The sequence below is a fragment of the Typopeltis vanoorti genome, chromosome 9 (assembly GCF_054136105.1).
Source record: "Typopeltis vanoorti isolate ZY-2024b chromosome 9, IOZ_Tvanoo_1.0, whole genome shotgun sequence".
NCBI classification, from domain to species: Eukaryota; Metazoa; Arthropoda; class Arachnida; order Uropygi; family Thelyphonidae; genus Typopeltis; species Typopeltis vanoorti.
In genome coordinates this window covers 69,165,692-69,189,259 of record NC_143557.1, presented here as the reverse complement: position 1 = coordinate 69,189,259, position 23,568 = coordinate 69,165,692, and the positions used below count along the sequence as shown (strand labels likewise).

The window sequence follows — 23,568 nt, the reverse complement described above, 5'->3', positions numbered from 1 at the left end:
TTTGAGGAATGAATTATACTTTTTCCCATAGGTTATTATATTTGATTAATGCACCTGTTTTAAAGAACACATTAGGCGCACTAATCGAGGGATTGCTGTATATATTTTGTCATACTCACACAAGCACACATACACCTACACATGTGGGTATTTATAAAAATAATATCATTATGAAAATTTATATATAAAATTTATTAATCAAAACCAATACATTTGTATACATATATGATTACTCCTAATATCTGTATAGCAAGAAAATTATTACATCTTAAATACAAAAATTTTGAAAAATTAATCTTTCGGGCTTTTGCTTTGGCAAAGTTTTGAATTGATTTGTCTATATTGATTGTAGATGCAATTTCATGTTCTATAGCTATTACTGCTAGACCAGTGAGTCGTTACTGAGCCATCGTAGAGTGAGTGTAAGTTTTTGTAAGTTTTAATTTCAAGAAACTCCTTTCTGAACTTGCTACCGATACTGGCAATGTCGAAAAAATTCTCAGAGCAATAAACACATTTGGAACACTATTTTCTAAATTATTTTTGCATATGTATGACAGAACATCTAACGAGGAAGTATTTTCTGGAATTCGCCTTGCTATTATTTGTAATTCACTACATAAATCTGTTCCGTCAATATCTCTAGAATTATAAACTATAGACGAATTATCCAACGAATTATCTTGAAGATTTTCTTCTTGTATGCGATTACGATCTTCTTGGCAAAGATATTTTAAAAACGCACCTTGTTTTTTCAATCTTTTTTCCTTTTCCGCTTTACGTTTGTGATATTGAAAACCCGATTTCTTTTTATCCATTTTCAAAATCCAGTAACTGAAATATTTATAGAATTATCATGTGTTAAATAATTTTCCAATATCAAACATTTTTTAAGCAGTTCTGCTGAAGTAATTTTTTGAAATTCATATATATTTAAAAGAAAACCAAACTTTTCGTTAATTGTAGACGTGCTTGAATTTTTCATCAACAGATGCAACTGTGGTATCAATAATTGAAAAATAAAAATCAAGTGTAAATTTTTAAAATCTGTCATGAATTCATCTTCTGCTTCATACACAAATTGTTTCTTGTTCAAAATTAGGCGTTACACCTAAGACCTCAGCTATTTTTTCCGCATCTGTTAACATCTTTTCAAATTCATCCTCATTTCGGATTTTCATTAAGAAATTCTTTGTATCATTAATACAATTTATGGCACCATTTATATCAAGGCTCGTATTCTGAAGTTGTTTACTTGTAAAGTTTATTTCAAAAAGTATATTATACCACATTACTAAGGATGCAATAAATTTTAACTTCCTTAAAGTTTTAAGAAGACTACTTGCTTCTAATTTCATGGTATTTCCACTTAATCCACATAAACTATCATCTTGAGATATTTCTTGCAGTGCTTTGCAAACATGGGACAAATTATATCTTAGGGGCTTTAATGAGTCAATTCGACTCTCCCATCGTGTATCACAGACTGGTTTGAGTGTAAAATTACTTGTGTCTTTGAGGTATTCCCATCGACGAGTCGAACCGGAAAAAAATACATATAGACAATGTACCCCGTCAAAAAATGCTGTGGCATCTAAAGTATTAGCAGTGCAATTCAATAGTAAATTTAATGAATGTGAACTACAGGGTACATACATGCCGGGTTAATATTTGAAATTCGTCGCTGCACACCTTTTACATCATCTTTCATATTACTGGTGTTATCGTATCCTTGACTTGTAAATCTTGTATTGGTAATGAAAATTTGTCTAGAGTTCCTAGTATTTCATTTGATAAAAATTCTCCAGTGGTATTTTTTATTTCTATGAATCCCAAAAAGTGTTCTTTTATAGAAGCCGTGCTATTACTAGTGTCTACGAATCAAAGTACTATGCTCATTTGTTTCGTGTGACCAATGTAGGACGTACAGTCAATAATTATGGAAAAATATTTTGCGGCAACAACAGATTCTAAAATTTTCTTTTTTATCGCATTAGCGAAGATGTTTATTATTTCATTTTGAATATCTTTTCCAAGATAATGCACATATGTATATCTTTTATTCTTCGAAGATGTTCATTCATTTTTGGATCAAACTTGGCTAGAAATTCGACAAATTTCAAAACATTTCCGTTTCCATGCGAAAACAATGTCTCATTTGTTCCACGAAATGATAAATTTTGAATAGCTAACGTCTGAACTAAAGCAAAGAGTCGTTCTAATACTTACACCCCAATGTTTCTCTTCTTTTCTAATAACTAGCAAGTTCTCTTCATCAGTGGTTTTCTTTTCTTTTATTCGAGTTTCTAATTATTTCCACTTATGGTAATTTTCAACGTGTCTTTGACTTTTTTCATGCACAGCTAAAATAGAAGCATTTTTCCAGTCCCTCAATCCAGAATCAGCAAGGTTAATCTGCCATTGATCAAATAATAACCAGTAGAAGCAAATTGCAGAATCCGTGGATTTTGAATATAATAACCACAAATGCTGCATTGTCTCGCCATTAAATAGTCTTCGAGTATAATGAGTCATTGAAAATCTTCTATTATTGTTAACTTACGGAAAATCAAAATTATGAATCTGTTCAGGTCCATGTTCAACTAATAGTTGACATGATTGATATTGGAAAATTTTACATGACACCAAGTTGCTGGATCATTATAATTTAAATTTGTAAAACCAAATCCTTTTATGATTGGATCTGTGGAACAACCAACTTCAGAATCAACAATACTCATATGATCTGTAGATTTCTCCTTCGATGTTTTAATCCAATTTTTGGTATCTGTAGAATTCTCCTCCAATTCATTAATCGAAACTATAGACGAATTATCCAACGAATTATCTTGAAGATTTTCTTCTTGTATGCGATTACGATCTTCTTGGCAAAGATATTTTAAAAACCATCTTCTTGTTTTTTCAATCTTTTTTCCTTTTCCGCTTTACGTTTGTGATATTGAAAACCCATTTTCTTTTTATCCATTTTCAAAATCCAGTAACTGAAATATTTATAAATAAAAATAAACTTAATTATAAAAAATATGGACTTTAAACTATTCAGTAATTCACAAATAAATTTTTATACATTTACTTAATGAAGTATTTATCAATTATATATACCTTATAAGTTATAACTATATAACTTATCTATCATACATTTATAATCTAATAATTCAACAATATCGTTTTCTATGAACATAATTAACAAATTTCTCAAATGCATCTGACAGCGAATTCTGTAAATATTTTTAATGCGTTTAAGTGCAGAAAATGAGCGTTCACCACTAGCATTACAAACAGGCAGTGTCCAGGGCCACATTTATACTTTTGGAGGCCCGACGCACAACATCATTATGAGGTCTCAAAAATAAGCACTTTTTTTTTAGTTTATTGAAAATAAAAGTCAACATTTCCATAATAACTAATTTTAATAATATTAGTTATTATTAATTTGGCTATTATTAGTTTGGCTTTGGTTTTATCAAATACTGTATATCTATAATGTCATCATAATTAATCAAGTCCATAATAACAACAGGTCACTTGTTTTATTTTGGTGCAAGTTGCTTCTTAAATAATTTTTTATTTGTTTCAACTGAAAATGATCATAGTTGCTACAAAAATTCTGAATACCGAAAAAATATTAAAAGGTATGGTAATAATTTAGTATAATGATAAAAGTTATTTAAAAAAAAAGAAATATAAAACGTTTCAGTTTACAGTAACATGCACAGTATACCTCCCTGGTTGACAGAATGGTTAACGTATCTGCTTTCCAACCATCCAACTTTAGGTGAAAGGTAAATTTTGTCGCCTAGTGCGAGACCACCTTACTTACTGGAGGCCTGGGATTCACATAAAAAGCATATAATATATATATATATATGATTAATTCAGTTCCAACTTTATCGCACAATTATTAAGATTTATTCAACTCCAGATTTGATTTTTTTAAGTTGCAGTAATAAGCATAATAATTCCAGCTTTAGTTAAAACGTAGAGGCAATCAATAGTAACGATAACTTGCTATGATCGCTAACGTCCACTTTTTTACTCGACATTTTACCCTAAACTAACTAGAATCTTGATGCAGAAAAAATGAACTGAAAAATCAATTAAATTTATAAATAATAATAAACTTGAAAATCAAATGCTCTATTTATGTAATATAGAAACTGCTCTTACCCACTAATTAATACAAAAAGCAGCAGCACGCACGAAAAAAAAACAGCTGTTGTCTCAGAAACGTGTTTCAAAATGATCGAAAATTCAATACTCAGCGATCTGTTTTTCCTAACAGGATTCTGGGAAATCACAGGGTGAAATATTCTTAAGAACGCTATGGATTAAACTGCTAAGTCAGTGATTGGTCAACACATGTCAAACATTTACTAAGAGAAAATTTCCAGAGAAGGAGATTGGAATTTAGTAATATTGATAAGAACAATAGTCCAGGTAGTTCAGAAGCGAAAACCACCATCTGTGACAAAATGAAACTAGTTTAATTAAAAACACAAAAATACAACCAATTTATTAAATATATCTTTATAGAGTTCATAATTAAAAGGACTCTAATAATAATAAGAAGAAGAAAATAGAATTCCACAGATGTGTCTCATCTTGTTTTGGTATTATCAAAATTATCAAGTTATTCTGAAGCATTATGAATTTTGCTATTTTATTATTATGCCAGGGTTGCCAGATGAACACAACAGCTTATGGCCAAAATTTAAAGAAAATATGGCCAAAGTTATAAAATGATTGAATTGTGTGAATTAACATACCAACAATTAAGTGTGTATAAATTATGCCTATATATTTGATTACATATCAGAAATACTTTTAATTAAACTTAAAATACTTACAGTGAAACTCAGCTGTTAATTTGCAGCACTTCCTCAAGATATTGAATATCTTGTTCTTCTTTTTCTGCAGTCCATTCGTAAAGGGTTTTGCTGTTGTGCATTTGTAGCATTTTGGGAGTACATTTAAAGTTTTGGCAGCACATATTGTTATCACTTAAGAATGAACTTATTCTTACAATTGAATCCAGCAGTTTAATTTGCATCCTGTTTCTGGGTTTAGTTTTGATAATGTTACATAAGAAAAAATTCGTTCAACTATTGCGTTACTTGCTGGCACGATAAAAATTATTGTGTTTTTATACTGCTTGCCAAAATTCTAAAGCTTCCTTAGGGATTCCATCTTATTTGAAGTTTTCTTCTTCATTCCATGCAACAAGGCTAATTTTTCTGTATTGGTCTTCGACTACATCAACATCGTTAGGTGGAAAAATGGCAGATCAGAAAATTTTCCCTTTTCTGTTTGGCTTGGAATAACAGTAGAATTTAAAAGTGACAGACCTTTAAATATATCAGCTGACTCAGAGAGCCGCTTGTTCACTTGATTCAATGATTCTTGAAGCATGGCTTGGCACCTAAATTTCACAGACTTTATTTTATTATTTTCTTGTTCCATATTAGGAGAAGTGCTAAAGCTGATCAAGTACGTCTTAATTTCTTGATCAAATTTAATTCCAAAGTCTATATTTTCTACTATTTTGCATGTTCCATCTTCGTTGTACAGCCTTTGATAAAGACTATCTCTTGCAGGCGTAGACTTTTGTGGCTAATTGGTTCAAAAGACATATTTCAGTGATTACACCACATTTTTTATTATTCAGTTATACAATATACTGAAATAATAATAGTTCCTGATAAGTTTCGTAAATCGTAGGATTTACATCTTCAGGGGTAAATAGTATAACTTAAAGTTTAAACAAGAGAAATTAATAAATACAAATCATAATCATAACCGTCTGGCTATTCATAAACTCAAATAACAGAATGCAGATATAAAACGTTATTGACGTTGAACAATACTGGACGATATCACATGTTCTTGTTCTCGTTCATACAGTTCGAGCTCAGATTGGGGTAGATTTTTTATCAGAGCTGACCACACTTGATGGAGAATTAAACCTTGATTTTTATTGCATTGGATTGGGTTTTTCAGCATATTAATCTACCTCAATCTGAGCTCGGACTGTATGAACAAGAACAAGAACACGTGACATCGTCCAGTATTGTTCAACGTCAATAACGTTTTATATCTGCATTCTGTTATTTGAGTTTATGAATAGCCAGACGGTTATGATTTGTATTTATTAATTTCTCTTGTTTAAACTTTAAGTTATACTATTTACCCCTGAAGATGTAAATCCCATGATTTACGAAACTTGTCAGGAACTATTATTTCAATATATTGTATAACTGAATAATAAAAAATGTAGTGTAATCACTGAAATATGTCGTTTAAGACTATTTCTGTGTGTGTGTGCGTGCAGTTCTTTGGCAAGATCGTAAGAATCGGCATAGATTTGCTGGAACAAAACATTAAGCCTTTCAAACTCTGTAACAATGGGAGTAGCAATTATAAAGTAAAAATAATTCATCCTATCTTGTAACATCTCTTTTGTCAACCATGCCTTATACATTGTATCCTGACCTCCAGATTGTTCACAGCAGGTGAAGTAGGCAATTAATTCTTTCCAATTTAGCAGTATATTATTGAAGATTTTACCTCTCACTAACCACCTTGTCTTTGACAATTTCATAAATGGAAGGGGTGCATCTCGTTCCTGGTCATTTTCAACTGCTGAATTCATCACTTTAAAAAGAGCCTTAAAATCTTCTCTTCTCATATTGCTATTTGAAAACCACGAAGGAATTTCAATCAAAACGAATCCAACATTGGATGGCAGCTTTGAAAATGCATTCTGTATACAAATTGCCAGAGAGTGGCAAATGCATTTCATTTGAATAGAGTTCGGATTTTCATTTCTAATCCTAGTCCATGGGGAATTGCTACTTCCAACCATAACAGCAGCACCATCACTAGCAAACCCAATACAGTTCTTAAGAGTTTGATTATATGAAGCTAACACTTCTGAAATTTTATTAAATAAAACCTCCGCTGTTGTCTCTACAACAGGTATAAGACCCAAGAAAGCTGAGTGAATTTTATTTGTTTCATTGCAAAATAATCTAAGAACTATGCACAAATGCTTTTGTATTGCAATATCTGTAGATTCATCTACTAGTAATACATACTTTTTACCTTCTGAATCATGCTTCAGTTGCTCTTTCAATGAAGCAGCAATTACATTTTCTATAATTGTAATACATTTGGTTCTGTGCAGTTTAATGCCACCAAGAACACTATTTTGGCAATGTTTCTTAACTACTTCACTTATATGATCTACAGCACGAATTGAGGAATGACATGCTATTGCAAGGCTAAGTTCTATTTCTGCTTGTTTTTCCTGGTCATTCATGGACGATTTGATAACTTTATCTAGAGTTGTTTGTGATGTACTGGGAGATTTATATTGACGTTTCTTTGATTTTTCGTGAACAGATATGTTATAAAGTTTTCGCAGCACGTTAGTTTTGCAATACGTGCAATATGTATGTTGTTCATCATTAGAAGATTTCAGCCACAAATATTTTCTTCCACCTCTATTATCACTTTTGTACTTAGGCATTTTAAAGGGCTTGAAAAAAACAAAATATTTCAATTCAGAAAATAAATTAACAGAAAACAAATCATAGATAATAATAGTACTACAAAATTTGTAGTGCAAATACTAATCTGGTAAAGGGAAAATAACAAAAATATAGGCAAGATAAAGATCGAGTTTATAAACAATATTAAAAAATTATTCATTAATTATACTAAAATCACTTAATTACCATTCTTACGAAATCGAACATATTACTTGCATATTGTCACAATGCGGGTAAAGTTTGTGCAAAATATCCCAGTATGAAAGTCTATGCCATAACTAACTAGAGACGATCAAAACAGACATGGACTCAAGCTGGTATGGCTGTTGCGTACGTGTTTTATACGAGTACAAAACGAAGCTGCATCATGTTGGTGGTATTTATCAAAAGAACTGGATCAAGTTTATAGCAACAATAGCAAGCGGGAGCTTTGTGTACTTGTTTTATACAAGTACAGAATGAAGCTCAAGCATGCTTGGTGTTATTGAGGGAGTCATAGTAACAAACTATAAGCCAGCTCATTATGACGTCATCGAACAAACCTTTTCAGTAACAGTCAATTTGCATCAAGCGCTCCACCGCCAACCAAACACCACATAAAGGGGTACCAACAGCTAGCCTTACAATGCGACAACACTATTAAACTATGTAAATAATGCATATGATTGAAATCTTCGTAAAAATGGCCAAATTAGTGGCCACATTTGCATAAATGGCCAAACTAATTTTTTCATGGCATCGGAGTTCAAAAAAGTGCCAAATTTTTGAAATTTGGCCATGAAATGGCCAATCTGGCAACCCTGTATTATGCCACTAATATTTCTTCAAATGTAGCACTTTTTACAACAAAACTGGCTGAGTTATGTTGAATATATCTGTTTGCAAATATACTCAAAATCCCTTTGACCTAATAAAAATGTAGAATACTGATGAAACTTCAACATTCTATCTTGTTAAAATGCAATTACTCTCCCCCTCCTTCCTTTAACCGATTATTGTCTTTATGTGCACTGTATTTTCTTTACTGTCCTACGATATTCGATCCTTTTTTTGCTGCACAATATATTTATTGTCTCTTCCCAAATAAAAAAGAATTTCACATGTGGGAAAATAATCAAAACGTTTGTTTATATTGGAAATATTATGTCAAATATTTATATTTTTTAAATAACATTTATTGAAATAAATATGACATTTTGCTTTCTTTCCTTGCAAAATAAAATTATATGGGTCGCACATTTCAATTTTAGGAACGATATTTTTTTTTTTTAATGAACAACAAATGATGTTGAACTGCATTACTCGGGATTTTCCGATTGTGAGTCTTTTTAATATCAAAAATTTATATCCAGTGATATTTTATCACAGATTCTTCACCTTTGTCTTTTGCTTAAAACTGCAACAGTACAATTACTTTGGAAAAATAACGAATTCAAACAAAAAGAAAGTGCACATATGTTATCTAGCAGTATTTTGTGTGTGTGGTGATAATTTTGGGAGTGGGGGGAGTTAGCAATTAAAGGCAAATTAATTCTTTTATGAAAATTTTGGAAATAAAATTTTATTTTGACGCATGCACCTACACAGGTTTCGAAGGATAAAGTGTAGGGAAAATATCGCTACTTCAGAACGGTTGCATAATACCGAAAATATGTACATAACAGTTCACTTCATAACTGCCGTTTATTTCGATTTATAGGGAGTGATTGGGGGAAACCAAGAAAGTTGAAATGCAAAAACCTACAGATTACGTTTATAAAAATTATGCATTACATGATATGATTCAAGATTTACTATATCGAACTAAGATTATGAATAAAAAAAGAAAACTTAATTTGGAACAGATGGAGGCTGTATTCATTTTTAGATTCGGATTTTCATGAATTTATAAAAAAATTGTTTGCAAAAAATAATTATCTTCAATCAAGTTCTGGGAGAATTTTAAAATATATTGGTGATTAAAATAATTAGCCAAAAAATTGTTAGTGACATTGATCTTTCATAGTGATACAATACGAAGTGAAGAAAGTATGAAAGGATTTCTTATTTTGTGCTGGCATTAAAAACTATAATTATACAATAAAAACAAGCAGCAAAATGAATATAACTCATAGGTATTTAGCCTGATATAACTTAGTTCCAGGTTACTGAGCAAACTGCAAGCAACTGTGTTTCTTGCTGTAGGCAACTAAACATAGCTACTACATATGCCAAGTAATCTAGTTAAGTGTTCTTTTCAGCGTGAAGGATTATTGTCCCTTCTAATGAAATGACTCTCAAACTACCCTTCTTATCTATGTTCTTTCAGCAGGTGAACAGAATATTATCTAGGTTTGCTGGACGTGTATATACGTTCAGCAAAGAAATGGTACGCTCACGTACGTGAATTTAATGGAATACAGGAGTTCCTGTTAGTTTTATGTAGCAAAATCTGGTGCCCCGAAGTCTTGGCACCCATTGGTGATTGCCTAGGTTCGCCTAATGATAAAACCAGCCCTGAGTCTCGCACTACATTTTTCTAAACTTATTCCGCTAGTTTGCATGTATTTTTGAGTACCATTTACTTCTTCTAGAACTTCATTCCAAAAAGACAGATAACACAAAAAAGTAAAATCGCAAATTGTACCAAGTAAATTTTGAGCCGATCCTCATGTGTCGATATTTTCTTTTATATCACATAGTGCTTCTAAACTTAAAATTAACTTTTCAATATTATTATAATTACGGCTATTTTGCCTGCTTCAGTTTAGGAGTGCCCCTGTTTAAATGTCATTGGCTATTTACTCACGGATTCTTAGGGCATTGTAGATGTAAGTTTACCAAAACGTATATGTAGCATAAGGAAGAGAAATTTACACATACCTTTTTCTGGGTGTTGCGGCTTTTCTTCTTTATGCGATGTCCGAAACTATTGAGTGCGTGGGGGGGGGAGGCAATTTGGGAGAATTAAATTAGAAAAACGCGGCTTTTTTTCCCGTAATATATATATATATATATAAACATATATATTGTATAGGGTGGGGGAAAGGGAGGTTGACGGGGTGTGGTCCGTTTCGACTATTCTCGGTCGTCATCTGAACACATTGGGAAAGTGGATGATATGTCAGGTCAGGTAGGTGCTTCTGTTTTTGAAGTGTTTGTGTTATCACCTATTGGTCGGGGTTGTCACCTCAATTTTATGTTGTGAAGCGTCCAAACCTCGGAGATTATGTAGGGCCTGTGTACGTTGATAGAGTTCGTCACATTTTATGGCTATTGTTTCCGATATTCTTAGCATTGTTTCATTGTCTTGTCTGTCTACTATGATGGCCTTGTCAATCTGCAGGTTATAATAGTTTATTAAGAGGAGTAACATGGGAGTTTTCCCAGAAATAATATACTTAACTTTTCAATATTATATCTTGCTGTATGAACTGCTTCATAGTAAGCACTTCATCTTGTGTCTGATAATCTTTTAATCTCAGTCCTACATTTTCCTTCAATACTTTCCAACGGTGAGTTGAACTTGAAAAAAATAAATATAATTTTTCCAAAACTGCAAAAAATGTTACACAAGTAGAAATGCTTTCAAAAGCATGAACTCGACAAAGATTAAGTGGATGATTTGCACATGGCATAAATAATGCTTTAGAATTGATACTTTTTATTTTACTTTGAATTCCACCATGAATTCCAGACATAGTTGCAGCATTATCATATCCCTGGCTACGGAATAGGTTGATGTCAAGTGTGTCCTCTTCTAATTTCTTCAGAATGTCAGAAGTAATATCATTTGCATTTTTTTCCTGAGATAGAAAAAAAAACCTAAGAATGACTTCCTTACTTCAACTTTTCCATTTTCGATGTGCACATATCTGATAACTTCGCACATTTGTTCCACGTGAGATACATCTGGAATACTGTCGAAAAGGATCCCGTAATATTTAGCCTTTTTTATATCCTCCAATATTTTGTCTTTTACATGGTTTCCTAGTAAATTTATGAATTCATTTTGGATTCTGGGAGATAAGTATGAGTTGTATCTCCTATTATGTAAAGCAGAATGTTCATTTCTTAATGAATGTTCTTTTAGAACAGAGTCATAATGAGATAGAAACTGAATTAACTCCAAAAAAATTTCCTTAATTTGTCGCTGCCGAATCTTCTCTATGACCTCGAAGAGGAAGATTTTGACGAGCTGAAAAGAGAATTCTATCCAAAACTCTCTTCAAAACATCCTTCATTCTTGTCTTTTCCTTAATAATTTGATCTATTTGATCAAGTTACTTATCTATAATTACCTATAGATAAGTAACTTAATCTATAGTCTTATTCAATTTTAACCTTGCTAAAGTTTTCCACATTTCTAAGCAATTAAGATGTTGTTCCAAAGTTTCATGTTGCGAAATCTTTGGATTTATTAAAACCATTTATTAAAACCATTCACAAAACTCGATACTCTAGTTGTATCGCCACTGGCAAATAGACAGCAACAAAAACAGTATAATTTTTTTTGCTGTCTGAGAATAAACCATTCAAGTTCTAAGAACATTTTCACCATTTGGTAGTTCTTTATAAAACCATGATTTTGTAAGTTGGCAACGATCTCCTTTAATTCCTATTCCAGATCTATCTGTGTTTTCCTTGCTTAATAATATCAATTTTAATTTCATCTGGTACTGGGATTGACCAAGCAGCAGCATCGCAGAATATTTCATTTGTATTTGTCCATTCCATTTCCTTACTAATGACGTTCTTTACTTGTTGTTCTATTGCTTCTGTTGTATTGAGTTCAATATTCTTTTCATCAATATTTTTCATATCCTGCTGGACTATTTGTTCCAAAGTATCTTCGATTTCTTGCTGTTCTTCCGCCACTATTTCTTCTATTTCACCTGCTATGGTTGAAACTGATGTCGCTGGCATTATGTATTTTATAATAGCTCCCGACATATTTGTAACAGCTTCTTTCATTTTTTTTATTTTTCTTCTTTGATATCCACTTGGTCTTTGTCGTTTCATGTTCCTATAATTTTTTAAATAGGATTTGATTGGTGTTTGACTAGTATAGATTGTATCGATCAGAAGCAAATCAACAAATAATAGTAGAAAAAAGTTTTAAATTTGTACTTTTAAAAACTGTACTTATGACTGTATCTGCTATGTAGTACAAACACAAAAATACTTTTTCCAAGTTTGTTTATAATCGGCCTATTTTCAACACACAGTATTCTATCACACTATAAACACAAAGATACGAATGTGTAGACTTATACATTTGGATAAATAATGTGTGATTTTACTATGAAATTGTTCCACTGGTCTTTGCATTGCTTTGATTGTCTTTAAAACAATAAAATTTTAAAATAGTCAAGTTTATTGGTTGTTTTCAATCAAGGTCACACATGTTTCTGTCTTAACACCACACCACTTTATCCCCACTAACTGTAAATTAGAATGTTACATGCCCTCTAGCTTTGACGCTGCAATAATACAAAACTAACTAAACAAAATTTGTGCGTTTTGGTTTGAATTCAAATTAACTATCTACATATTGTATATGTATGTCGTATTTAGCACCAAATTTTTAAAAAAATTATTTACGAATATCAATAATATTAAATAATTTTTAAGAACTGAAAATTATACAGAAATTTTTATGCAAATATCTGGTGAATAGCAATGATATTCCATGCTCTTGGCCCCCATTCAGCTTGGTATCTGGGATGGACTCCAATCCCTTTTCCACACACACACAGCTCTAACATACTATTCAGATCCCTACTCTCCATCTCAGCTTCTCACTATCGTAACTCAGCAACACACTGAGTCCTCACATTCTTATATCCAGCCGAGTCATTTGTTCCAACAACCACCACCAACAATTCATTGCCAATCTGCTTCTCATATTTAATGCATCAGTTATCTTTCTAATTCTTCCTCCTGTAACCAAACCTTATGGAATCTCTCATTTATCACATCTCTAATAATGGAATCTCCATACATACGCTATTCTTGAGTCTTTCTCTCTTGTCCACCAAACTTTTCATCTCACTATGCATATTTTTTTATCTCACTTCTCATTCTGATGAACTCATTTTTCAAGTCTTATATCCTGACAATTACACTATCTGTAAGTCTGATTTGTTGCTTTTGTTTCCTCATTTCTGCTTTCCTTTGCTTCCACAGTGTCAATCACTTTCATTTCATCATTTATACTTTCTCTCACTTCCATAGTCTCCCTCACTTCTGATGTATGATTCATACAGTCATTTGCTCTTGCAATTAAACTCGTTTTTTCCATTGATCAGTTTTGTATTAATGATAACTCAAAGTCCAACAAAATATCACACTTATAACATATTCATACCATCTCTTGCCTCCTGTTCAGTCTCTCTCTCTCTGCAGCTGCATCACTCTCATCATCTTGCTGTTCTTCCGCCACTATTTCTTCTATTTCACCTGCTATGGTTGAAACTGATGTCGCTGGCATTATGTATTTTATAATAGCTCCCGACATATTTGTAACAGCTTCTTTCATTTTTTTTATTTTTCTTCTTTGATATCCACTTGGTCTTTGTCGTTTCATGTTCCTATAATTTTTTAAATAGGATTTGATTGGTGTTTGACTAGTATAGATTGTATCGATCAGAAGCAAATCAACAAATAATAGTAGAAAAAAGTTTTAAATTTGTACTTTTAAAAACTGTACTTATGACTGTATCTGCTATGTAGTACAAACACAAAAATACTTTTTCCAAGTTTGTTTATAATCGGCCTATTTTCAACACACAGTATTCTATCACACTATAAACACAAAGATACAAATGTGTAGACTTATACATTTGGATAAATAATGTGTGATTTTACTATGAAATTGTTCCACTGGTCTTTGCATTGCTTTGATTGTCTTTAAAACAATAAAATTTTAAAATAGTCAAGTTTATTGGTTGTTTTCAATCAAGGTCACACATGTTTCTGTCTTAACACCACACCACTTCATCCCCACTAACTGTAAATTAGAATGTTACATGCCCTCTAGCTTTGACGCTGCAATAATACAAAACTAACTAAACAAAATTTGTGCGTTTTGGTTTGAATTCAAATTAACTATCTACATATTGTATATGTATGTCGTATTTAGCACCAAATTTTTAAAAAAAATTATTTACGAATATCAATAATATTAAATAATTTTTAAGAACTGAAAATTATACAGAAATTTTTATACAAATATCTGGTGAATAGCAATGATATTCCATGCTCTTGGCCCCCATTCAGCTTGGTATCTGGGATGGACTCCAATCCCTTTTCCACACACACATAGCTCTAACATACTATTCAGATTCCTACTCTCCATCTCAGCTTCTCACTATCGTAACTCAGCAACACACTGAGTCCTCACATTCTTATATCCAACCGAGTCATTTGTTCCAACAACCACCACCAACAATTCATTGCCAATCTGCTTCTCATATTTAATGCATCAGTTATCTTTCTAATTCTTCCTCCTGTAACCAAACCTTATGGAATCTCTCATTTATCACATCTCTAATAATGGAATCTCCATACATACGCTATTCTTGAGTCTTTCTCTCTTGTCCACCAAACTTTTCATCTCACTATGCATATTTTTTTATCTCACTTCTCATTCTGATGAACTCATTTTTCAAGTCTTATATCCTGACAATTACACTATCTGTAAGTCTGATTTGTTGCTTTTGTTTCCTCATTTCTGCTTTCCTTTGCTTCCACAGTGTCAATCACTTTCATTTCATCAGTTATACTTTCTCTCACTTCCATAGTCTCCCTCACTTCTGATGTATGATTCATACAGTCATTTGCTCTTGCAATTAAACTCGTTTTTTCCATTGATCAGTTTTGTATTAATGATAACTCAAAGTCCAACAAAATATCACACTTATAACATATTCATACCATCTCTTGCCTCCTGTTCAGTCTCTCTCTCTCTCTGCAGCTGCATCACTCTCTCTACATTCTGTTGCACTCATGACAATGAACCATTCCCAAAAAAGTCTTTGCCATTAATTACTTTTGATTTTTGCACTGCAAAATGTACAGCTCTTATTAGTACCACTGTTTTGTCATCATTCACAGCAGGCTTCAAAAAATAGTAAAAGAGAAGTCTGTTTTAAACACACAAATAGCGACACAGTCACTCAGTTAAACTAAGCTATGAAAAATAAAATTACACCAGAACACAAATCCAAATCACTAATTTACTACAAAAATAAAACTTATCTTCTCAACAACAAACTTTCAATGGCTTTTCGCTATGTGGCTCTCTAGCGGAATCACCAAGACCAGATTTTTACCTTACTATCAATATTCATAAAGTCATGGAAATATACTGATTTCTGTTTATGCTTTGTCATCTTGAAAAATCTTGTGATAAAGTGCCAAGCGATAAAATGTTCAGAATGCTTAGGTATAAATGGAATCTTATATTGGGTGATATACATAGCTTATACATAAATTGCATTTCATAGTTAGAACTGGAGGATGCACACAATTTATAATCTATGTGGATCATGTTATTAAGGGAAGCAGTATTAATGTTGATGTTCATATAGGAGACATTAAGCTTAGTTTGTTATTCATTGTAGACAATATTATGTTAAATGAACTACCTGCAAAAGAGATCGAACAGTTTCTATGAAGATGGCAAATTATATAGGGAAATGCTTAATAGATTAAGTAAGGCTGAGTGGAAGTCAGTTGGATAAATTTACATGGTACAAGAGAAAGAAATGAGAACAGGGCTGACCAATTTACCATGTAGATCTCTGACATTGAGACTAGAAAGGAAACAATTGCTCGAGGTGTGATGCCACAGATAGGAGTTCTGAGAAAAATCATGAGAAGGAATAAATTTTCATTGGTAGAATCATATTAAAAGTGAATATCAGAAAAGAACACGACAAATTTTAATATTTAAAATTATTAAGCTTGATTTGACTTGGTGTAATCACTTAACTAGAATCGAAGATGAGATTCAAAAACAGGTGTTTGAATCTTTGAATTTGATATAGATGGATATTTGCAGTTAGCAGTACTTTAGAAGATAAATTGAGTGCTAATCAAATCAGAAATCTATCATACAAGATACTGTTGTGTGAGTTTGGAATAATATTGTTTTGTTGTAATATAATGAGCATCTCCACTCATCCAAGCCAATCTTATATGGTGTGACTGCCATTTTGGTATACATTTTCAAAAAGCTGTGCAATGCATGGTGCATATATTTTATAGAAATATTTATACAAATGTTATGGTTGATCCTGGATCTATTCATCATCCTTCAAGCCATCAGCCAGATGAGAGGTCATATAGTCTGTGATGGTTTATAGTGCATTTGTTTGTCTGAATCATAAGAGCCTTGGGCTGTAGCTGGGACTTATTTGGTTTGTGTTGCATCTATTAACATTTCAATGGTTTTTATTTCCTGTAGAAGCCTTTCATTTCTTTTATTATTGAGCGTTCTGGGCATGCAATAACCTTTGTTTGGTTAATATTGTTTTATTCCTTAGAATTTTATAATTTTTGATTTGTTAAAAAAAAAAAAAAAAATTTCCGAAGAGAAATTTAATTCTGTAAGTGGCATAATAGGTGTAAGCTTGTTTATTGAGAATAGTATAATTAAAAAATTGTTTGATCTAGCTTTAAGTAGTGGTTTTTGCAGAAGAATATTTGCTAATAAATTGTTTTGACAGCATGCTATGTTGCATTACAAATGGCAAGATCAGGAGTGCAAATACTTCATGTGTTTGAAAGTTTGCGATAAACTTTAGTGTTACAATCAGGTCACCTAATAAGAATTGAGGTCAAAGAGTTAAAATATTTATTTTTGTTATATTCTTTCATGAAAGTAGATTCAGTAATTTATAGCCACAGGTTTAAATTACAAAGATTTGTGGTCTACAATGTCTATGTAAATTATTTTCATAACAGTATGGTACATAAAAAACTAATTTAATATTCACCAAACTTAAATAAATACAGCAAGAGTTGCTCTATAGCTTCAACCTGTTTTCATCAAGAACTGATATTTCATCATTTGCAGTGTGCTAGCAAGTGTTGTTTTCATGGGATATGTATTGGTGATATATGCACACATCTGCCATGTTGTTCAAGTTCATTCACCATAAGTCTTATCATATAACCTACATTTCTGTTAGTAAATATCAGACACTACTGAAATTATGCTTTCAGTTCCTTCAGAACAGGGTCAGATATACATATATACAGGGTGTTCGGGATAAATTTGACAGTTTCGTAAGGAAAAAGAAAATCTTCTTTGTATCTATTAAATTTAATGAATTGACAAAAAAACATTACAGGCAGAGTTAATTACAATACTATCAACAAGATTTACTCAAAATAACCACCATTAGCATCGATCACAGCTTCAATTCTGCTTCGGAACCTCGAACAAGCTGATGCTACAGTCTCCCTGGGAAGGGCCGCAAAAACTGTTTTAATTTTATCCATTAACTGGGCTTTTGTATTACTGGAAGTGCGATTGGTGTCTTTTTCAACTGCGCCCCATACAAAATAATCCATGGGGTTAAGGTCTGGGGAGTTTGGAGGCCAAACATTTGGACTGGTGAAGTCGTAGAAATTTTCAGACAACCATTTTTGACTTTTCCCAGAGGTGTGGCAAGGGGCCGAATCCTGCTGCCATACATACGGCCTACCATTGGCTACCCTTGTTATCCAGGGCTTGACTACAGTTAGCAACTCCACGAACAAAGCCCGAATTCCAATGCCAGGGTTCTTCAACACCTGTTCCTGCAGATTTGCGAGGAATTCTGCTGTACGAACGCAATCAGATCGTCTGCTAGGGATCTTTCTTCTTGCTACATCCTCGTAGTCACCATTGCAAGTCTCTAGTTCATGCCTGATTGTTTTTACTGTATTCAGGGAGCATTGGGCAGCAGTCGTAATATCCTTATTTTGATGGCGGGCACGAATCATCATGATACAAGTTATTCTCTTCCATGATTCAGGTGGGTTCCAGCTATCCATCCTTTCTGACATCTTGTATATGAATGAAGAAGGGTCCAAACTTTTAAATGAAGAGAAGTGTGTGTTAATACATGTAACTTACGGAAAAATATAATTAATTATAAATATGTCAAATTTATCCCGAACACCCTGTATATATATATATATATAAAAATATATATATATATATATTAGTAGGCAATCTAGATGAATACTAAAACTTTGCACACTTAAAAGCACAGCAGTAAGGACCTTATTTTGTGTGTATGTGTGTGTAAGGGGAGAAGAGGGTATACAATATAAGGAAGGTTCATTCCAAAAAAAAAGAAGTAATTTTATATCCTAAACAGTAACGAAGATTATGATTTAATCATGAACAAAAATATTTCCAGCTAATTAGTGCTGTTATAAGTTATTCATTTTAAAATGTTCACAAGCCAACAGCTTTATATGAGAGAGCAGAAAGAAATGATCATTATGCTGAAAAGGGAGTTGTTCCTCTGGAATTAATTCTAGATACTAAGCATGATCTCTCTTCCCCCCCCCCTAGATTTTTAAACTAACAACACTTTTTGAAGTCCCAATGTGGCCCCATTTTTTGAGACCTATAAGCTGATCAGTTTATTGCATTTTAAATTTATGCTAAACTTAAACAGCATTGTCAGTTAAGTAAAATCCTTTTGCTAAATTACATGTACTGTTGTGAATTTCATATTTTGTGCTACATTCTGATTTTGTGATTTTTTACTACTAGGAGTAGCACATTGCCCTCCTCCCATCTTGCTAAGTTAATAGATAATTAACACAATTGTGTGTGTGTATTCATATGTTTAAATTTAAGGAGCAACATGAACCTAAGGTTTAGAGTAACACTCAAAAGAAAAATCTTGCTTATATATATTCTTATAACTATAATGTGAAGTTTAAATGGCATTTTGTTTGATTATTCATTGTATGTATTTCAGTGTGCCTTTAAATGAAGGGTGTGGTGGTCATGGTGATGCCAAATGTAGCCTTCAGGTTTTTACTGATACAGATAAGATAGAATTTCACCCGACAAAATGTAATGAAGATAGAAGTTTTCGATTTGTGTTGAAGAATAGATCAACTGTAGATCATAAAGTAAGTTCTTCATTCTTCTTCTTTCTCTTTTTTAACTTAATAAAATCATTAACCAAGATGTCATTACCTTCACTAGTATAACATCTTTCAGTTTATTCACCATGCAGTTGCTTTAGATTGTAGATGACATAGCAACATATTATTATTTTAAAGAATTTCAGTTGATCATGTAACATTCACGACTGATGAAATCTAGCTCTTGTTATGAACATGATCTCTTTCCCAACGCAATAAATAATAATAGTAAGGTACTCAGTTCTGTGCAATTGGAATAACCTGTCATGATTTTTATGGCAGTTCCAAAAAGGACGTTTATTGAACCTAATTGGACTTATAGGACTTTAATACAAGTGGTTACTGCTGTATTCTTATCCTATCCTTCTCATTCATCCCTTATGATGGGTTGAGTCCTCCTTAGTGAGGGGTTTACAATGAATTAATGCAGCTGGTTTGTCACTCCTCTGCTGCATCCCCTAAGGGCAATATTCATGACTGTAATTACAGGACTAGTTTGCCTGTTCTGGGGGAACAGGCAAAAACCCGACTTTCTGGGTGAAAAAAAAAAATCCCCTACTTCCATATGAAACTGGCTAACTCACCATTCATCGAAAGAGATCAGATAAAGGTTCCTTGCGTCATTGACAGGAATCAAACTCAGGTCTTTCCACCCAAAAGGCTTTTTCTATATTGACTGAGCTACGGAGGCTCTTACTGCTATATTAGTCTTCATTAAATGAGTCCTGCATTTATATAATTTCCATCACAATGGAAATTATTTCCATAATTTCCAAATTATTTCCTTCATATAATCTCCAATACCTTCCCCTCCCTTGCCAGAATTACACTCACTCCAGTTGCACTGTCTCTCTCTCTTGCTTAATGCATTTTACTTGGATTTACAGTGCTATATTTTTTAATTTGCATATTATAATTCTACCCCACCTCTGTAGATCGTAAAAGATAAGGCAGTTCTTGTGCATAAAAGAAAATGTACTAGCTATGGACTGGATATTAAAAGATATATTATTAAGCATAAGCAAAATTATGATCAAGTAAAGGACTTTGCCTATGTCCCAATATTCCAGAGATGACAATTCACACACTTCTTAAGAATACTAAAGATCATGAAGCAAAGACTATGTAAGTTTTACTTCAGAATCCTTAGCATTCTGAAGTAAAACTTATGTGAAGGAGTAATATAATGGAGATTATGGAAGGTCAACTAGCATTGAATACGATTTTTATAGCAAAATTCCTCATTAGGTTAATCTTCATGACCCTATAATAGTTTAATGATCCAGTAGAAATCTGCCATGATGCAAGATGACAGTGGATAATCCACTTAGTTTTTATGCCTCTTTCATTTTCCAGTTAACCCTAAACTGGCAATTTAAATAATTCTTTAACTTATTCTTTTTCTATAGATATGAAAGAGTTATTTTTTATTATAAACATTTAATTGTATTCTTTTGTATTCCTTATGGTAAGTTACACTGGATGGGCTTATATAAAATATTTAATTTGGATTTTGCATTAGTATTGGTGCAATTCCTTTGTCATGGTCCTAATTAAACCTTAATTGTGTAAACTGTTATGAAAATTTGGTCCTTGCTATTAGTGAACTCACTATTGGTATAGGGGAAAATGATACTTAGTAACGTATTATTTGAAGTCCTGTGTTATATCGCTTTAGGAAATCCATAGCAGAGAAAGCTCTTCCAAGAGACAGCAATGAAGAAAATGGAGAAGAAAGATTGAACTATGAAAGGTATTAAACATACTCATGTATGAGTCTTAATAGAGGAGAGTGGGGAATTACTAATGCCATTTCTCATGAACAATAGAATCTGTAGAAATTTCAAGCAGCATGTAATGTATATGTGTTTAAAGGGTGCAGTGAAATAATGAGGTGGGTCATGAGTCATTAATCAACCAGATTGCTATTTTCTCTTAGAAATTTTTAGAGAACTCTTGGGGTGCACCAAATTTGAGAACAGTGTTCGATCTGATGGATTTATGATTTGAGTTAATAGTTGTTCTGAGGTAACTGAAATCTATGGGAAAACCTCATTTCTTTTGTATGCTAACAAGACAATACTTGGTATGTTTATTATCTCAAAAAAAAAAAAAAAAAGAGAAGAAGTTATTCCATGAAGGAAAATCCCATTCTTGTCCAGAGATTTGAATCACTCAGTGTGGGAGCACTTATTTGTGGTAGTAGAGAGGGACTTCTGAATGATGATACTAGTAATTTTCATTCTTCATTTATCCTTTTCTATACTTCCCTTATTTTTTCCTCTGCTTGAGTTTTTTTTCCTCCCTTTCAGGTGGACTAGTGATATGCATACACTGCTTTGTCATGTTTAGAAAGATGTAGAGAGCCTTGCCTGGGGTCAGTTGATAGTGGACTCGCAAGTGAAGGTCATTAATGCTAATATAGCATCTGGAATAATTCCCACTTTTGAGAACATGACTCCATGTGGAAATTTCTGGCACTGCTGAATTCAAATCTCTTTGAGCATGAATTTTTTTCATTCTTAATTTTTAACAGGGTCTCCAACCCAGTACTGATGTTATTCTTCCCCCTCCCTCCCCACACTTTTTTCCCTTTTTTTTTTTTCTTTTGAGGAATTGGAATGATCTTCCAAATCACATATTTATTCAATTCTGGTGATATTCTTGTAGAAGTATCAATCAGCAGTACTCAAATCTACTCTGAGCAATATTGATGATGAAATATCCATTACATAAAACATTCTAAAGGAGTTATATCACAATAGGATCTTTTAATATTTAAAATGATGAAATATTTACTACGTGATATATCCACTTATAGTATAATTGACAAATATCCTATGCAAAGCCAGCTAAATAAATTGAATAAATTCTTAGATCAAACATATTCCTTAGATACCAATACTACTGAAAAGTTGCAGGTTCATCATCCTTGTCCCCCCATGTATTTATGGCCTTCCCTAAGGCACACACTTCTGGTTATTCATTATATCCAATAGTTGATTGCATAGAATCTCCTACTTATTATTTAGCAAAATATCTTTTAAGACTTCTACGAAATTTTACTGGAAAAACCACCTCTTATATAAAAAATAGTTTTCACTTTGGAGAAATAATTAAAGATCTTCATCATCAAGAGTCTGAAATGATGGTTTTCTTTGTGTAGTTTCATTTTTTGACATATATCACTTCAAGAAACTTGACAACTTTTATGAGTAGATTTTCCTGTTCACTTCATCGGTTTATTCACGTTTACTATCAATGCCGGTTATTTTGCTTAGTGTAATAAATTATTTCAGCAGATCAAAGGTACTGTGATGGGTAGTCTTATAGCACATGCTGATTAATTTCTGGAGCATATAGAGGATCAGATTTCTAACACCATTTCCCTTCAACCTTGCATCTGGCTACGTTTTGTGGATGACATCTTTGCAACATGGTCTCACTCTGAAACAGAACTGCAGTTGACCTTTGAACAACATGGATTTGAACTGCATGGGTCCACTTATATATGTGGATTTTTTTCAATAAATATATTGGAAAATGTTTTGGAAATTCGCAACAATTTGAAAAAATTTGTAGATGAACCGCGTAGCTTAGAAATATCAAAACAAATTTTTAAAAAGTTAGGTATGTCATGAATGCATAAAATATATGCAGATATTAGTCTATTTTGTCATTTACTACCATAAAATATACACAAATCTATTATAAAAAGTTAAAATCTATCAAAACTTACATGCACAAACACTCACAGACTACACACAGCGCCATTCACAGTTGAGAGAAATGTAAGCAAACATAAAGATGCAATATAAAATCACAACTGCATAAAATTAACTGTTATTAATTA

At 32.3% G+C, this 23,568-nt stretch overlaps 1 protein-coding gene across 1 annotated transcript in view; it reads left to right on the top strand.

Moving 5' to 3' along the window:
* The window catches only part of LOC150103130 (uncharacterized), a 607,032-nt gene that overhangs the window by 560,521 nt on the left and 22,943 nt on the right, over positions 1-23,568 (top strand). The window contains exon 30 of the mRNA XM_090397550.1: positions 19,544-19,700. Within this exon, the coding sequence (XP_090253676.1) occupies positions 19,544-19,700 (157 nt within the window). The remainder of the gene's footprint in view (positions 1-19,543; positions 19,701-23,568) is intronic.